The sequence below is a fragment of the Typopeltis vanoorti genome, chromosome 4, assembly GCF_054136105.1.
Source record: "Typopeltis vanoorti isolate ZY-2024b chromosome 4, IOZ_Tvanoo_1.0, whole genome shotgun sequence".
Taxonomy (NCBI): Eukaryota; Metazoa; Arthropoda; class Arachnida; order Uropygi; family Thelyphonidae; genus Typopeltis; species Typopeltis vanoorti.
In genome coordinates this window covers 139,284,860-139,302,156 of record NC_143552.1, presented here as the reverse complement: position 1 = coordinate 139,302,156, position 17,297 = coordinate 139,284,860, and the positions used below count along the sequence as shown (strand labels likewise).

Below are 17,297 nucleotides of genomic sequence, written 5' to 3'. Positions count from 1 at the left end.
CGCAGAAAAAGAAGTGAGCAATTGATCTCGAAATGAAGTTACAAGTTATAAAGCAACATGAAGCTGGTAAGCCCGTCAGTGTGATCACACATGCCTTCGGATGGTCTCATTCTACAATGATGACCATTTTGAAAAATAACGATAAAATCGTAGAGGCTGTGAAAAGATCTGCTCCCATTAAATCGATGATAGTGATGAAGCAGTGACAAGGTCCTATCGGTGATATGGAAAAGCTACTTGCATCATAGATATAAGACCTGAACCAAAAGCACGCACCCCTTAGCACTGTGACTATAACCGCTAAGACAACAAGTATCTTCAACATGAAGGAGACAGCAAAACCCGATTATGACTACGAATTCAGCACTTCTTCCAGTTGGTTCATCAGATTCAAGCAGCGTTTTGCACTGCATAATGTGAAAATGTATGGGAATCTGCAAGTGCTGAGAAGGCTGCCAAGGACTTTGTTGAAAAATTGGAAAAATTATTACAGAGGAAAATTATTTGCTACTGCAAATATTTAATATGGATGAGATGTCCTTGTTTCGGGAAAAAAAATGCCCGAGCGGACATTCATCCACAAAAAAAGCTAAAATCTGTACCTAGTTTCAAAGCTCTTAATGCCCGTGAAAACATTAAGAAGCATACTCCCAGTTCATTATTGGAGCAATAAGAAATCATAGATGACTCAAAAATTGTTTGCGGATGCCTTAATCAACTGTTATGTGAGTGAAACAAAAAACTATTGTGTGAAAGAAAATGTAGAATTTAAAATTTTATTAATTCTAGATAATGCTCCAGGTCATCTGTCTTGTAGTGGTGATCTTCAAGGTCATGTTTCTTCCACCAAGCACTACTTCGTTGATCCAACCAATGAACCAGGGAGTTCTTGCAATGTTTAAGGCTTATTATCTAAGGAGAACTTTCTCACAAGCCATTTCTGCTACTGAAGGAAATGACCAGACTCATGCAATTCTAGAAAACATTCAATATTTATCATGCTATTAAAAATATTGCTGTGGCTTGGGATGAAGTGACCTCTCAGTGTATGAGTGGCATATGGAAAAAGACATTAAAAAAGTTTGTGCATATTTTGGAAGTTTGTACTAGTGGGCCTAGCAAACAATTTGAATCTTGAAGTGAATGATTACGACATAATTCAACTCATAGAAAGTTCCTCTGAAGAGTTGACCAACGAAGAATTGGTCAAACTGGAGGAATAAGTGTTGCAGAAGAGGAAAAACGAGAAAGGAAGAGAAGAAAAGCAGGAGAGGAAATTAAAAAATTTACCGTGAAGGATCTTGCCGAAATGTTCTTTCCAGTTAGCGAAATTCTCAAAATGGCTGAAGACATGGACTCCAATGTTCAATGCTATTTAATAATAGAAACGAAAGTACATGATGCACTTGCTTGCTATGAACAAATTTATGATTAAAAGAAGAGGAATAAGCAAGCACATTGGACATTTTCATCAAAAAAAAAACAAAGGTTACACCAGAAGAGCCACTGCCTGATTCACACAGGGAAGGTAATGAAGATGTGATTGTGGAGGAAGATTTGGGTGATTATTCTCCTGTTTTATAGTGGCAGTAACACACAGTACAGTTTTATAATAAGGTTTTGTAATAAGTATACTGTCATTTTCATTTTATAATTTTAAAAATGAAAATAACAGTATACTTATTACAGTTAAGTCCCTACCCCTATAACCAGAACCGGCACTAGGGTCTTTCCCACCTGCATGCAATTTCTATCTGAGCACCCCTGTGATGATCCAGGCATGTCTGGTTCTTTTACAATAATAAAAATTTAAATTATTTGAAATTTCTTAAATAAATTTTGACAGAACAGCCACACATTGGTTCGCTAAATGTAACGAACTGGGAGTGTTGACTAGGCAGGATAATCGTTAAAAACCCCAATATTCAAAAAATTCTCAAAAGTTAAAGCAAATTTTGATAAAGCCACTTCACTTTAATCATTGAATATAATGATACAGGGATTACATCCTTCTCACCGACCCAAATCGCTAACAAAATTTAAATGAAGTTTAATTAAAGTTAAAATTTATTTCAACTAAAGTTTAAAAAATTCTTGCATTTTACAAGTTACTAAATTCTTAGTAACTTGTAAAAAATTTTAAATAATTTTTATAAGTGGAACTATCTTTTAGGAAAATAAAAGAAACTCAAGATAGATGAGAAAATAAGAAAATAATTCAGAAATAATTAGAACATTTAATATAAGTATTTAAAAAATAACATCTTTACAGAATAACAGAAAATAAATTAAATTATATAAATATACTCAATTTTTTTATTAAAATTTTAGGGTTTTTGAATTTCATATTCGCAAAATTAGAAATAATGGTCTTAATGTCTATTAACGCCAAACTAACAAGTCTTTTTTGTGACATACTTGTTCTTAAGTAGGTTTTAATCAATTTCAACCTGGAAAAAGAACATTTACCGCTCACTACACTAACAGGTAAGGTTAATAGTATTCTTAAAGCAATTGAAAAGTTAGGGAAAGATAAATTATTGGACACAATAAAATTAAGAATATTGAAAGGGTTTTGAATATTTAAATTATCCTTCCGAAAAATATCCCGGAAAGCACATAACTTGTCATATAGTTCTATTGCATTTACGTCTTTATTGTCGCCATCCTTCAAGAGAATCTCTAAATCGTCACAATTTTTTCATAAATCTTCGTTATTAATTTGTAGTAATCTATACAAGAAATTGAAATTATCATAATCTGTTTTTAGTTGTTCAAAACATTCTATTAACGAATACATTGCAACGTCTAGAAGTGTATAAAACACATTCACTCTAAATTTATCTTCTGGCGATTGTGACGTTTCATCATGATGCTCGTAGTCGAACTTCCGTACCAATTTTAAATTCTTGTTCTCCATCCACCTTTTCACTCAGTTCTTTTGCCGTTTTTAGAACTTCTTTAAAATTTGTATCTGATCGATACTCTTGTAAGAATATTTTTAAGTTTTCGATAGATTCTAAAGCAAGTGTAATGTTCATATTTTTGTCTTGAAGCATTTTACTCACAGGGTTTATTCTGTTAAGTAAATTATGTTATAAGAGAGCAAATAAATTCGTAATCTTTTATTTTAGCATATAATGCTTGTGCTTCATGCTGAGTTTCTTTATTAAAATTTTCATTATTTAAAATTTCAAAAACTGCATTGTAAATTTCTCCTAACTGATATCGTAGAGGGCATAAAATTGCATTAATTTTACTTTCCCATCGCGTTTCTGATGGCTGTTTCAATGTTAAATTTTTTTGCGAACTTTAAAAGGATTGTCCAACGTTTGTAAGAGAATGAAAAGAAATTGTATATTTCTTTTCATTCTTTGAATAATTGCAAAGAAACTAATTGTATCTGCATTCACTTTGGCTGCATCGTTAATGATTAAATTTAGAGTATGAGCAGCACATGACAGGTAAAAAGCTCGAGGATTTTTATTCAAAAGCAAATTTTGGAGCCCATATTTTTCCTTTTCATATTTGCTCCATTGTCATACCCTTGACCTCGCATATCTTCAATGGTTTTTGTTGTGTAGAGGCTTAAGTGCTGTGAGGACATTATGTTGGAGGTTTAATGGATTTTTTACAACACTCAAAAAGAATTAAATTAGAATTTAATACTCCTATATTTCGTCCTAGTCACTAGGATCTACGGGGATTACAAAAACAATTAATGTAACATGCACACAAAAACTTACAATACTAAGCCCAACCACGTGGGTGACACTAAAGTACTATCTAGGTGGAGCGCCCTCTAAGGGTGGTAGTAGGTGGCCTAGAATGTAAGGTGGGACCTCTGGTGATGAGTGTTTCCCAAATCTTCGGAAGCTTAATGCAACCGTATTTGTTAAGATTTGGTTGGTTTCTGAGAGCTGCTGCTGCTTCTAAGAAAAGTCTCTCTTTCTTGAATTTGCTGTGGTGGAGCATGGTGATTTTCTTCCATGATACTCTGTGGGTGGCGTCCAAAACATGGTCAGCCAAGCCTGAATGGCCATAGTTGTGTTTAACGATGTACAACTTGTGTTCCTCCAGGCAGATGGATGCTGATCTGCCTGTCTGTCCAAAGTACGCAAGCTTACAGGAACAGGGTACTTTGTAAACTCCAGGCAGAGAGAGAGGAGGGAGCTGATCTTTCGTAGAATGGATAAGGGTAGCAAGTTTGCGGTAGGGCTTATATGCTGTGTGTAGGTTATACTTTTTTAGTATCTTGGCTATTTTTTCCGAAGTGCCTCGGATGTAGGGTATGGTGATGGCATTTTTAAATTCTTGTTGACGAGAGGGACGGGGAATGGGGGAGGAATTGATTATTTTTTTGATACTGTGTTCACTGTAGCCATTGGAGAGGAAAGTTCTGTGTATGTGGTTAAGCTCAGTAGTGAGGGCGGTTCCACTGGAACAAAGATTATGGGGCTCTCTTGGTAAGGGTTTTAATGATGCCATATTGTTGTGAGGGGTGGTGGTGGGAGAGTTTGTGAATGTATCTACCTGTGTGTGTGGGTTTTCTGTATACAGTGAAGGCAAGTGTATCATTGGGCAGGCGCGTGACTAAGGTGTCTAGGAAGGGTAAACAATTGTTCTTTTCCTTTTCCATAGTAAACTGGATTCTTGGATGTAGGCTATTGAGATGACCGAGGAAGGAGTCTAACGTGTCTGGGCCATGAGGCCAAATGGAGAACACATCATCTACATATCTTAGCCAGATAGAAGGTTTGAGTGAGGCTGAGTCTATGGCTCGTTTTTCGAAATCTTCCATATAGAAATTGGCAAGGGGGGGTGAGAGGGGGGAACCCATAGCGGTTCCTTCTATCTGCTTGTAGATTTTTTTATTCCAAGAGAAATATCCAGAGTTGATGGCAAAGGAAAAGAGATCTAAGATGTCAGAGGGGAAAACGTTATCTAAGAGAGATAAAGTTTGGACACCACCCACAGAGTATCATGGAAGAAAACCACCATGCTCCACCACAGCAAATTCAAGAAAGAGAGACTTTTCTTAGAAGCAGCAGCAGCAGCTCTCAGAAACCAACCAAATCTTAACAAATACGGTTGCATTAAGCTTCCGAAGATTTGGGAAACACTCATCACCAGAGGTCCCACCTTACATTCTAGGCCACCTACTACCACCCTTAGAGGGCGCTCCACCTAGATAGGACTTTAGTGTCACCCACGTGGTTGGGCTTAGTATTGTAAGTTTTTGTAATCCCCGTAGATGTCCTAGTGACTAGGACGAAATATAGGAGTATTAAATTCTAATTTAATTCTTTTTGAGTGTTGTAAAAAATCCATTAAACCTCCAACATAATATCTTCAATGGGAATGTTCCATTTTTCCAGTTGTTCCATTATTGTTGCACATAAACCACATCCTGAGGAATCGGATATATCTGCAAAACCTAAAAAGTTTTCCCTGATCTTGACAATTCCATTGTCACAGGAAACAAAGCGAATAATATTGGTCATTTGTTCTGTTTTACTTGCATCAGGTGTGCAGTCTAAAATTATGAAATAATATTTAGATATTCGAATTCATAATAAAATTGTATCCCTGATTGCGTTACTTAAAGTTTCCAATATTTCATTTTGACTGTCTTTACTCAAATAGTGTACTCTATTGTTTTGTTGTAGGGCCCTTTCAACATGATTTTCCATAACGGGATCAAACTTGCCAAACAGTTTGACTAATTTTAAAATATTGCCTTTATTCCTTTCGTATAATTTATCAGATGATCTGCGAAAAGCTAAATTTTGGCTACCAAGGAATTTTATAATTTCAATCAAGCATTCTAAAAAAAAACACTCTTCCAATGTTTCTTTTCCCTTTCATACATGCTTTGAGTCTGGCAATCAATAGTAGTTTTGTTTTTTAAATTTTTATCAAGTTCCTTCCATTTTAAGAAATTTTTCAGGTGAGTTAAACTAGTCTCATGTCAATGCAAAGTTGTACTTACATTTCTCCAATCGTTATAACCTTCTACAAGACTACTTGATTCAGTAGGTGCGAAAAGTTTGCAACAAAAGCAAAAAACAGAATTTAAAGTTTCGTAATAAATGAGCCATGTTCTTGGCACGAGCTCCCCGTTTTCCATTTTTCTATTATAATACGTGGGCCCCAAATTTATGATATGTATCTCTGGGATATATTATATTTTTCTTTTGAACGACCCCATTTCAATTAAAACAACTCGTAATTTTTCACCAATATTTCCCCATTCACCTGGATCTTCTAAATTTACAGAGACTAACAATGTGTTAGTTTGCGGTCAACTACAACTAAATCTTCTCCTCACTGTTTTTCGCTTAAATTATGCATCTTGTTATCTTCTTCAATAGTAGTAATAGTACTTTCATGCAAACTGGATGATGTGCACGGTTCTTCAACTGTGATTTCTGATGTATCAAGTTGGTTACAATCTGTATGCGAATATTTTAATATTTAACAAATTTATTAAGAGCTCCAGTTTGTTTCTTAATGTCTGCTTCTTTCGCAGCATGATGCTTACGATTTTGTACATCGGATAACTTTTTTTTTAAATTTTTGATTCCATTTCTATTTTATACCCACAAGAAATTATTACACAACACAACACAGAGACAAAATAATAGTCCGTACTGCGCTACTATCAGTAGCCTACTGAGATGTGTACCATATGACTGGTTAACTAGCAACAAATGTTTTGTAGGAAAATTTGTTTCTGCACATAAAATATGTTCTCCATTTCACTTTAGATAGACTGCAGTAGACACAACAATCTGCAGGCAAGGATTTAGCCTGCTCTCGCTGCAAAATTGTAAACAGCCGGCTGATCAAAGAGGTGGCAATATACAATTTTTTAAAATTTTTATTCGGTGTATCTGGCCTTATTTATTTTAATATTGATCATCCTAAGAATTTTTTGTTTTTATCATAAAAATTGTGTTTCTTAAAAATGAACTTATGAACTGTGCCCCCGGTGGAGGCGCCCGCATGCTCTGCATGCCCACTTCTGCCAGCCCTGCCTATAACTCTGTTGATTTAATGTATCGACTTACGTCTCATTCAACTCGCATCCTGCCGGATGGAACGGAACCCGGACGTAAGTCAAGGGATGACTATTCATTTATGGGTATGCCAGATATGTCCATTAGTCATTAATATTAAATTATTTCAGGAAATTACAATGTATACTAAATATTAATTAAAAGAAAACTTTAATCAATACTTCCTATATTTTGGAAGTATTGTCACATTGCCATCTTCATGGGAACATAAAATTATGAAGTGCACACAGGCACTAACAACAAGCTAATGAAGCAGAAGAGAGAAATTAACGTTCCTAGAGTCCTAAAGGTGCTCCCTAGTGGGCTATATTGGGTTGTCTTGGCTGTTGGGCTGATGTTCTCATGATGCAAGCTTCCCAAATTTGGGGCAGTCTCATGTACTGAAATTTGTTGAGGTTTGGAAAATGTTTTACAGCTGAGGCTGATTCCATGAACAATCTTTCATATTTAAATTTGCTACGGTTTAGTCAAGTGGCTTTCTTCCAGTGTACTCTGTGGCGGTTATCCAGAGCATGGTCAGCATGCCCAGAGTGGCTGTATTGGTGAAACTGGATTAGTCTTTGTGCTCTGATATCCTGACATTAGCTGTCCTGCCTGTTTGGGCATAGCAGGAGAGTTTACAGCTGCATGGGACATAGTATACTTCAAATAGGTCTAGAAGTGGCTGGTCTTTGGTGGAGCAGATAAGGGATGCCAATTTCTTATATGGTTTGTAACAGGAAGTCAGGTCATATGTTTTTAAGATTTTGGTTAACTTTTCAGAGGTGCTCCTGATATAGGGAATGGTAATGGATTTAGTAATCTTTATGATGGAGGGGGGTGGCGTTAACTGGTTTAATATTTTTTGGGGGTTGTAGCCATTGGCTAAGAACGTGTTAAGGATGTGGTTTAGTTCAGTGATTAGGGCAAGTCATCTGAACAGATTAATTTTGTCCTGTTATATAGGGTTTTTATAATGCCATATTGTTGTTAGGAGTGAGATTGTTGGCAAATTTATCTGCCTGTATTGGTTGGTTTGTAAACAGAGAAAGCCATGGATCCATCAGGCTGGCGAATAATCAGAGTGTCTGAGAAAGGGAGATTGTTGTTTTCATCTTTTTCCAAGCTGAACTGCATTCTGGGGTGTTGGTTGTGATAAGAAGGTGTGGAGTGTATCTGAGCCATGCAGCCAAATAGCAAACACATCATCAACATAGCATAGCCAAACAGTGGATTTTTGTGGGACTCTGAGTTTAAAGCTTTTTCTTCAGAAAGAAAAACTTCTTTTTCTCCATAAAGAAATTGGCCAGGGGTGGGGAGAGTGGTGAACCCAGAGCTGTCCGCTCTATCTGTTTGTAGAATTTTCCTTGCCAAATGAAATAGCCTGAGTTCATTGTGAACTGAAATAGAGCTGAGATATCGGGAGGAAATTTGGCTTGGATATGCTCTAAGGTAGTGGTTCTTAACCTTTTTGAAGTCGCAGAACACTTTTGATTATAAGAAAAATTTGGGGAACACCAACAACTTTGGTTCATAAAACTAACAATAAAAATATACATGGAGTTGCCTTTTATAAAAATGAAACTTATTTTAATGCGATACTTGAGCTTGCTGGCTTTTGCAGATTTCAGCAATATCAGGTCTAATATGTGATATGGCTACTCTCATCTCTTTATCTATATTAGTAAGTCTTTCAAGCTTTTTAGCTTTTATATTGAGAATCCAAGCTCACACAAATACGATGTCGAAAACTGTAACAAAATTTTCAGTGCTCTTGTGGAGAGAGCTGGGTATTCGACTTGGACAAAAATCCAAAATTCCTCAAAAGTTCAGAGAATTTCATTTTTAGAGTACAATCCCTAGGCAAGGTAACTAATTGTTCTTCTTCTTGTAACGAAAATTCACAACTTGATGTGTTAACTGTGCCAAATGAATTTCGTATCCAGTCATAATTGTATGTATTTAAGGAAGAAAAGTAACTTGAAATCTTTTCTTCCAATATTGTTAAATGTTCTGTTATAACGGAGATAATTCACTCAACATTTTTATTATGGAGCGAAGGAAACATATCTACTATATTTTTTTCTGATATGCAGTTTTTCTGAAGAGATACTTTTTTTCTGAAAAGCTGACAGTTTGTCAGTGCATGTCACAATATTTATTTTCATTTTCCCCATGGATACTTGTATTAACGCTATTTAAGTAATTAGTGTGCCATTTGGTGTACCATTTTAGCACACCAAATATCATTTTGAAGACATTTTACAAAAGCATCTGTACCTTCATTTTGAAAAAAAGCCAATAATTCATTCTTAAGTTCTAAATTTCGGAATAGGCACTTGATCCTTGGATAACCATCTTATTTCAGTGTGCAATAGCAAAGATTCGTACTTGGCTTCCATAGATGTACCATTTTAGCACACCAAATATCATTTTGAAGACATTTTACAAAAGCATCTGTACCTTCATTTTGGAAAAAAGCCAATAATTCATAAGTTCTAAAATTTGGAATAGGCACTTGATCCTTGGATAACCATCTTATTTCAGTGTGCAATAGCAAAGATTCGTACTTGGCTTCCATAGATATGCAAAGTTTTTTTTAAAAAAAAAGGCGTGCTTTTAAATGTTTTGACTTGATGTAATTTACCATATTTACAACTTGGTCTAGTACAGGTTTCAATATTGTCAATAATGTTTTTGAAACTAGGGATTCTCTGTAAGGATAGTAAATCTGAGCCTGCTATTGACCTATAAATGATATTCTCTTGGTTTAGAAGTCAATGCGCAAATCAGTCTTCAATTGTTAGGATCAGAGTAACAAATTACACTCAGAACTGTGTCATGTGACATCTTTCTCTGGCGGAACACTTGTAACCAGTTCGCGGAACACCGGTTAAGAACCACAGCCCTAAGGTATCCTTGAGTGGGATTTGTGAATAGAGAGGAGATGTCAAAAACTGACCATTAAGTCAGTGTGCTGGAGTGAGAGGTTTTCTATACTGGCTTTGAAGTGGGCTGAGTTTTTTTGTGTGTGATGGTGGTGTGTTGCCAATATAGTGTGTGTTGAGTGCTTTGGCTAAATGCTGGGCTAATTTGTATGTGGGGGAATCACTGTCATCCACTATGGGACTTAATGGCACATTTTGTTTATGTATTTTTGGAAGTCCATAAATTGGGGGGGGGTGTCTAGAGTTAAAAGGTTTCAGTTTGTTAGTGACTTCCACAGGACAAGCAGTAACCCTCTTAGGGAGCCTTTGGAGTGTTCTAATTTGGGAGCTGGTGGGATCATATTCAATAGGGAGGTAGGTAGACCGATCTAACAAAGCATTAAGCTTACCTATATAGTCTGTTTGGTTGAGAACCACAGTGCATTTCCATTATTCACTTTGGTGATTACTATTTCTTTGTTGTTCTTCATTTCTTGTAGAGCTTTGTTCTCCTTTGGCTCAGAGATAGAGTTCTTTTTCAAATTTTTGTGCCAACATATTTTTTTAAATTCTTTCTCTGCCGAAGCACATGAAACATCGTAGAGAATCGTCCAAAGGTCGTGGTCCAATATAGCCCACTGTAGGGCACCTTTAGGCAGTGGTGAGCTATGGAAATTTTAACAAAGGGCTTGCAACGTCGAGCAAAAAAAAAAGCTTAACTTATCCCTTATAATACTTATATTGCGACTTTGTAGAGCTTTTGACAGATATGATAATTCCTGTAGAATATCAATCATTAATGCTAGATCTTTTAAAAATTCCAAATTGAGAAGTCTGTTTAAAAAGCCCTTATATTTATCGTTCGATGCAATGCTTGCATAAAGCTGAGTAATTTCTCCACAAAGCAAGAGCCGTTCATAAACTGCAATTAATTTGCAGTTTGGCGATTGATGATAAAAAGCATATAATTTATCCATAAATATTTCAAAATGATTTATTTCTTTAATGTTTTTTATCAAATCGTCTAATGCTAAATGTAAACGATGAGCGCAATGCCAAATCACAACGTTGGAAAATTTTTGTAGAAGTTTGATTGCAACACCTGATTTGTTTCATAACATTATGCAATGAAATGATTTTTTATATAGTTATCAGAAAATCCATATGAATTTAAAGTGCAATTATAGTAGCATGTATACATTCCATGGTAGTATTTTCTAGTTCTACAAGATTATTAAACAAGGAGCTCGCAAATTTGAGAAAAATTTAACAAAGGGCTCGTGCGAGCCCCTTATAGCTCACCACTGCCTTTAGGACTCTAGGAATAACACTAGTTTCTCTCTTCTGCTTTCATTTGCTCATTGTTAGTGCCTGCATGCATGTGTCATAGTTTTATGTTCCCATGAAGATGGTGATGTGACATTGCCAAAATATAGGAAGTATTGATTACTTTTCTTTTAATTAATATTTAGTATACGTCATAATTTCCTGAAATAATTTAATAGTCATGTGTTACCAACTTATAAGCTTATCTACAAGCATTAGTCATGAATATCAGGAACTATGAAGAGTTTTACACTGATTAACAAGTCTACAATACCATATTGAAAACAAAGATTTTGAGGTTAAATTGTAGAAGAAATTGCAGAAACATTAGAGGACATTGGAAGAACAAGAAAGTGATGAGGACACTCCCAAGCTTGAACAGGTGGCTACTGAGGACTTTGGAAAAATTATTGCTGAATTATGATTCTGTTTCATGCAGTAAGGCAATGAAGGCAGTGCTATATCTTCACTAGATACCTATTAAGAACTGCATACATGTTTAATACATGTATAAATGAAATTATTTTTTTAACAAACATTTTACTTTAATTAAATCAAATTGTTTATATGCCAATAATTTTGCTACTCAATAAATGAAAAACTTGTCTTTTGTATTATGTGTACACCTTTTAAATTATTTACATGTAACTTTGTATAATCAAGGCAGCTTAATTTGGCCAAATTATGCTATTCCTGATGTGGCCTAATTAACTGGGCTTCACTGTATATGATTCTAATATAATATATTTGAGGGTGAGGAGTGGCATTGCTTGGAAGCATCTATGCTCTATCCACTTTAACCTGGGTTTATTTGAATTTTTTGAAATTCAAAAAAATTTTTTTTGCCTCCATTTGTGCATTGATTCACAGCTAGTTTGTCAAATACTGTGGATTGTGTGTGAGGCGGGTGTGTGTGTGGGAGTAGCAGCAGCAGCTTGCTGTGTAGACAGATCCACTAAATCAAGGTTTGTCAAACTTTTTTTTTCCGTGGCCCAGTTATTTTAATACTTCATCTTCATGACCCACTAAAATTTTTTATCGCCAATAGGTAAATCATTTATTATTATTATAATAAAGAAGCATTTACTCTTACAAAAATATAAAGAAATTAAACTGAAGCCAAGTAATTTATTAATGAGAAGTGCGATGCCGTTGTTTCTTAACTAGAAACTTCAGGTTTGGAGGAAAAGATAACTTTATACTTAAATCTGGTTCGACTTCCAATCGGTTTCTATATTTATATTTTGGAAAAACCAGTGTTGAAAAGCCTGTTTCACAGGTTGTGACAAAAGGCATTAGAAATTTTATCGCTTTTTCTGCTAAAACTGGGATCTCCTAACAGCAAGACAGCCAAAAATCCATCAGTGGTTGTCTTTGAGTGCCTTATCACATGACAGTTCAATTATAGATTCGATATCTGAATCCAGCAATTCTATCTCAGATTCTGCGTTCACTGTAAAAGGGTTCCTTATCCATGCTTTCTTGCTTTGTATTTCTGTAATTCTGTTAGTTTTGTAAAAGATTTATAATTCCCTGCTTCCACATGACGGGACCACAAATTGATTTTTTTGTTGCAGCTTCCACCTTCTCTTGCACTTTAAATACAGTTACATTGCTACCTTGTAATGTCAGATTTAAATTATTCAAAAAATCAAAAATGTCACAAAGGTAGGCAACCTTCATTAACCAATTGACATCATGAAAACTGTTTTTGAATTCAAATATTATATCCCTAGCTGTTGGGGGATGTTGTATAATTTATAAACTTTATAACATCTCGTCCATTGAATATTCTTGAATTCAATGGACGAGATTTTATAGTTTATAAATTGTACACACTCTTGCATAGTTGCATTTAAAGGCATTCTTTTGACGCCCAATGCTTTTCTGTGAATGCTACAATGCACCCATACACAGTCTAGCGCTATGGCTTTGATCTTCGTAAAAAGTCCAGTACATGTACCTGCCATTGCACGGGCTCCATTGCTGCTCAGTCCCACACATTTCTTCCATTCAATGCCCTTTTAATTGATGTAATTTGCAATCAAATTAAAATTTTTTTTCAGCTGTGGTTCTTGTTATCAGAGGTTTACAAAAAAGAAATTCTGTGCAAGTTGTATTGTCACAATCATATCCCACAAAACACATTAAATTGGCATTGTCTGATATGTCTACTTTCATCGACTTGCAAGGAAAAAAAAATTGCACAGTTTCTTTGATATTATCTGCCATCTCCATGATTCTATGCTTCACTGTGTTTTTTGATAGCGTGTCGCCATATTTACTTGACTCTCCTGTTTTTTTATCACATATTCGAGATTCTAACATTTTCATTGCTGGAACTTTTAATTTCTCAGCAACTGTGTGAGGATAACCGGTTTCAGCAATTAATTTTGATATTTCATAAGAAGCCATTACGAGGTTTTCAGACTGAGCTCCCTGAGAAAAATTCGAAGACATGGTCTTCTTGGTAGCTATTAGTTCTCTCTTTTTATTTATAAAGAAATCTATTGGCTTATTATGGTAGTTCGGATGTTTCAATTCCAAATGTCACTTCAACTTTGAAGGTCTCATGGACTCGTTTGAAAGTGCCGCACAACAAATAACTTATAATGGTTTGTCATCAGCACCCTTGATGAAACCGAATTGTATGTAATTCTCAGAATACTGTACATCTTCTTTTTTGTAAGAGTAGTAGACAACACATTGTGCAGCTGTTTTGTTAGTGCTGTTCTCAACTCATGCCCGGCTGCATGTCACTCGATTGTTCATTGGTGCTAATCGAAGAGTTCGTAACTGCACAGTGTTTGTTTGTTGTTTTATTACCCATTTATCCATTGTTAAATGGGTAATGACAAGCTAGATGAAGAAAGAATGAAATAAATTATTTAGAAACAATTATAATAATTACGGTTGTTCAGCTGAACTCACCGGGCAAGGATCGCGTAATCAGTAAATACGATAAAATATGCTTTCTCTTAATGCTTAACTCAACCTGAACAAGCAGAGTGAGTGCATGGTGGGTGAGTAAAACAAACGCCAGACCACCAAACAATTCGGCTGGTGGCACGGTTTGCGCTGCGCAGCCTCGCCATTAGTTGAGCTACTTTACCGCAAACAAAGAGACTGTGAAATGGCAACATGGACGGAGCGTTTTTTTTCGTCTCTATTAATTAAATTATTTATTCATTAGTCCCAATTAAGTGCTATTTACTGTATTTTAGAGTTTCGTGAAAAAAAAAGAAAACCCGTGACCTGGCGCCGGGTCTGACGCACCATTTGGGAAACGCTGCACTAAATTGTAGGTGTATTTATATATTCAGTCTGATATTTTAAATTTCTAATGTTTGGTTATTTGTAAAATGAGTTGTTGATTCTCTTAATTTTTTTTTTTTTTCTTTCTGCAGCTACCACTTGATCCTGACATTGCTCCACCACCTGCTATATGATTCTACTGTATTAACGATATAGTGGGACCAGTATTGTACACACTTCAGATAATCATGCCAGGTTAATTTTTTTAATATAACGGGTGCTTGTTGATATATATTTGTTTTTACAGAATGTTATGCATTTCTGTGATAAATTAATATGCTGTACTAAGATAATGTTTGGAACTGTGTGATATTTTGTTGAATTTTTATGTATGGAAAAAAAAAATGGTATTTATATGGTTAGGCTTATTTCATATACATTAAAGAGGGGGAGGGGGTAGGTAATATAAGGCATGCTAAATGCAGCATCTAGTTTGATTGGTATTGATGTAGTTTTTTTGTTTTGTTTGTTTATAATTAATCAATGAAAATAGCACATGAACATATTGGTGTCGAAAATGAAATTATAAGTGAATTTGTTGTATATTTGCTTGTTTTTGCTGTATTAAAATATCTTGCTTGATATGTAAAAAATAAGAACTTTTGATATTGCTTATAGGAAATAGAATGAAATTGACAAGTTTATTAGAAAATTCAAACATTACTTGTCTGTATATATATAGCATAAAACTTGCATGGTCAAGAAACATTGATTTTTGTATTATCTGTGATTAGGGGACATACAAGTGAAGGTATACTGTAGTGCAAAAATGCACTGTACAGATAAACTGTAATATCTCCTATCTGATTGCTTGTAGTTTTAGGTTAATGTAAATTGGGGAAAAATATAGTTTTTTATTCTATTTTGCATTATTGTATATAAGTGAGATTTTAGTTGCGAATTAGGGTACGTGTAGCTATTACACCTAGGATTAAGTATACCCGGTAATATAACCAAAAATATAGCTCATAAATTTCATATTTTATACATTCCATACTGAAAGGAAATTTTTATATTGATTTAATTTTCTTGATTATGTTATTTGCTCTGGTCATCAGCTTCCGAGTTCAATAAAGATATAGGACAGTTTATCATGCTCGTTTTAAAACTTATACCTATTTTGTAATGCCGATTGATTTCAGCAGATGAAATTTAGAACTCTCCACAGTTACTATACTGGCTACTTTATTTTATGAAAGTGATGTGCTTCAGAATGAATGCTAAGTTAGTGATGCAGCTGTATTAAAATTTATTTATTGTTATATTCTTTTTTGCTTGCAACCTTCTTGGTACCATTCTTGTGATTGGAATTTGTGAATTGAAAAATGTTCTCATGTTTCATGAATGTTTTAACTGTAAGCTTTTAACCCTTCACTGGGTTTGTATATTTCTTCCATTAACTGGACTTGTTGGAACACAAAGCCCAGTTTTCTTATTGTAAACCATATTAGGAAATGGTAAAAAATAAATTAATTTTTAATGAAACATTTTTAGCCATTCATTATATCATTGTGAGACCATTAATTTGAATTTAAAATATAAAAACAGTACTTGAAGAAATATGTAAAAAAATCATTTGTACTGTTTTGCTAAACAGTACAAGTAATTTTATGAATGATTTAGGAAGTAGTGTCAAAAGTAATTTGCTATTTCTTTATTTAGCTGGATGAAATGATGCACTTACTTTGTGTACCATGGGGATTGAGGTTTCCATTGTTCTATGCTTTCTAATAGTTTCTGGTTATATGAAAATAATTTTTTTAACCCATAAGAAGTTTGCAGTGTTTTCTGGGAAAGCGCAAGCACGAAGTTATTGAGTGCGAGTAATTAGTAATTGTACGTGAAAGTATGCTTACACTTCAACACAGGATTAAACCAAGAATATAATTTCTTGGCATCTTTAATTTATAGTAAATGTAGAAATATGTGTGTGTTGGTGTGTGTGGGAGGGGGGGGGAACTAAGATACTAAGATCATCAAAGCATATTGTCCCTTAAAAGTATTTATCACACTTTAAAGAGAGAGAGAGTGGTCCAGTCACAGTGGGGTGTTTTGCTTGCTTCTAAATTTTTGTGAAAACTGTTCTGCATATCAGGACACTCATGCGTTCTTCAGTATTTGTAAGGCAAATCTTTTATCGTTGACTTACATTTAAAAAAAGAAAAAAGAGACAGTTTTGTAATAATCATAAAATGATTTTACTGGTTTTAAAACATATGAAGGATGAGTTAAATTTGATTTCAATGTATACTTTAGAACATGTACTTGAGCAGCATCATTTTATAAAAGTAACTTTAGGTTGAGGGAGTGCTTAAAGGTCAAAGCTGTATAACAGAGAGGAGATCTCCACATAGCCTTTAAAGGAATGCAGAGAACCGACCAGGGCTTCTGACCTAATGACCAATCCTCACCTTCTCGTCGTGCACCCTGTTGGGTATCTACCTGGATACTGAACGAACGAGGATGGGCTGGCAATTTGGGATTTAGCCAACCAAAATTGTATTCTTATTGGCTTAAAACAATGTAGAAAATGATGGTACAACATGACAAAATTTCATGCCGGCTGGGGCATTGCCCGGTTAAACAAGGCTCCTGTTGTTTTCGCCAGGGAACCAGGGCGAACAGCGAAGAGTCAGCTACTGGAACAAATCTGAAAGCACATCCGAAC

At 34.9% G+C, this 17,297-nt stretch overlaps 1 protein-coding gene across 1 annotated transcript in view; it reads left to right on the top strand.

The window, feature by feature from the left end:
• LOC150107715 (uncharacterized) overlaps window positions 1–16,114 on the top strand; it is a 74,923-nt gene extending 58,809 nt beyond the window's left edge. Inside the window, exon 6 of the mRNA XM_090391485.1 lies at window positions 14,722–16,114. Coding sequence (XP_090247611.1) covers window positions 14,722–14,763 — 42 coding nt within the window. The 3' untranslated portion in view covers window positions 14,764–16,114. The remainder of the gene's footprint in view (window positions 1–14,721) is intronic.
• Window positions 16,115–17,297: the final 1,183 nt, after the last annotated feature.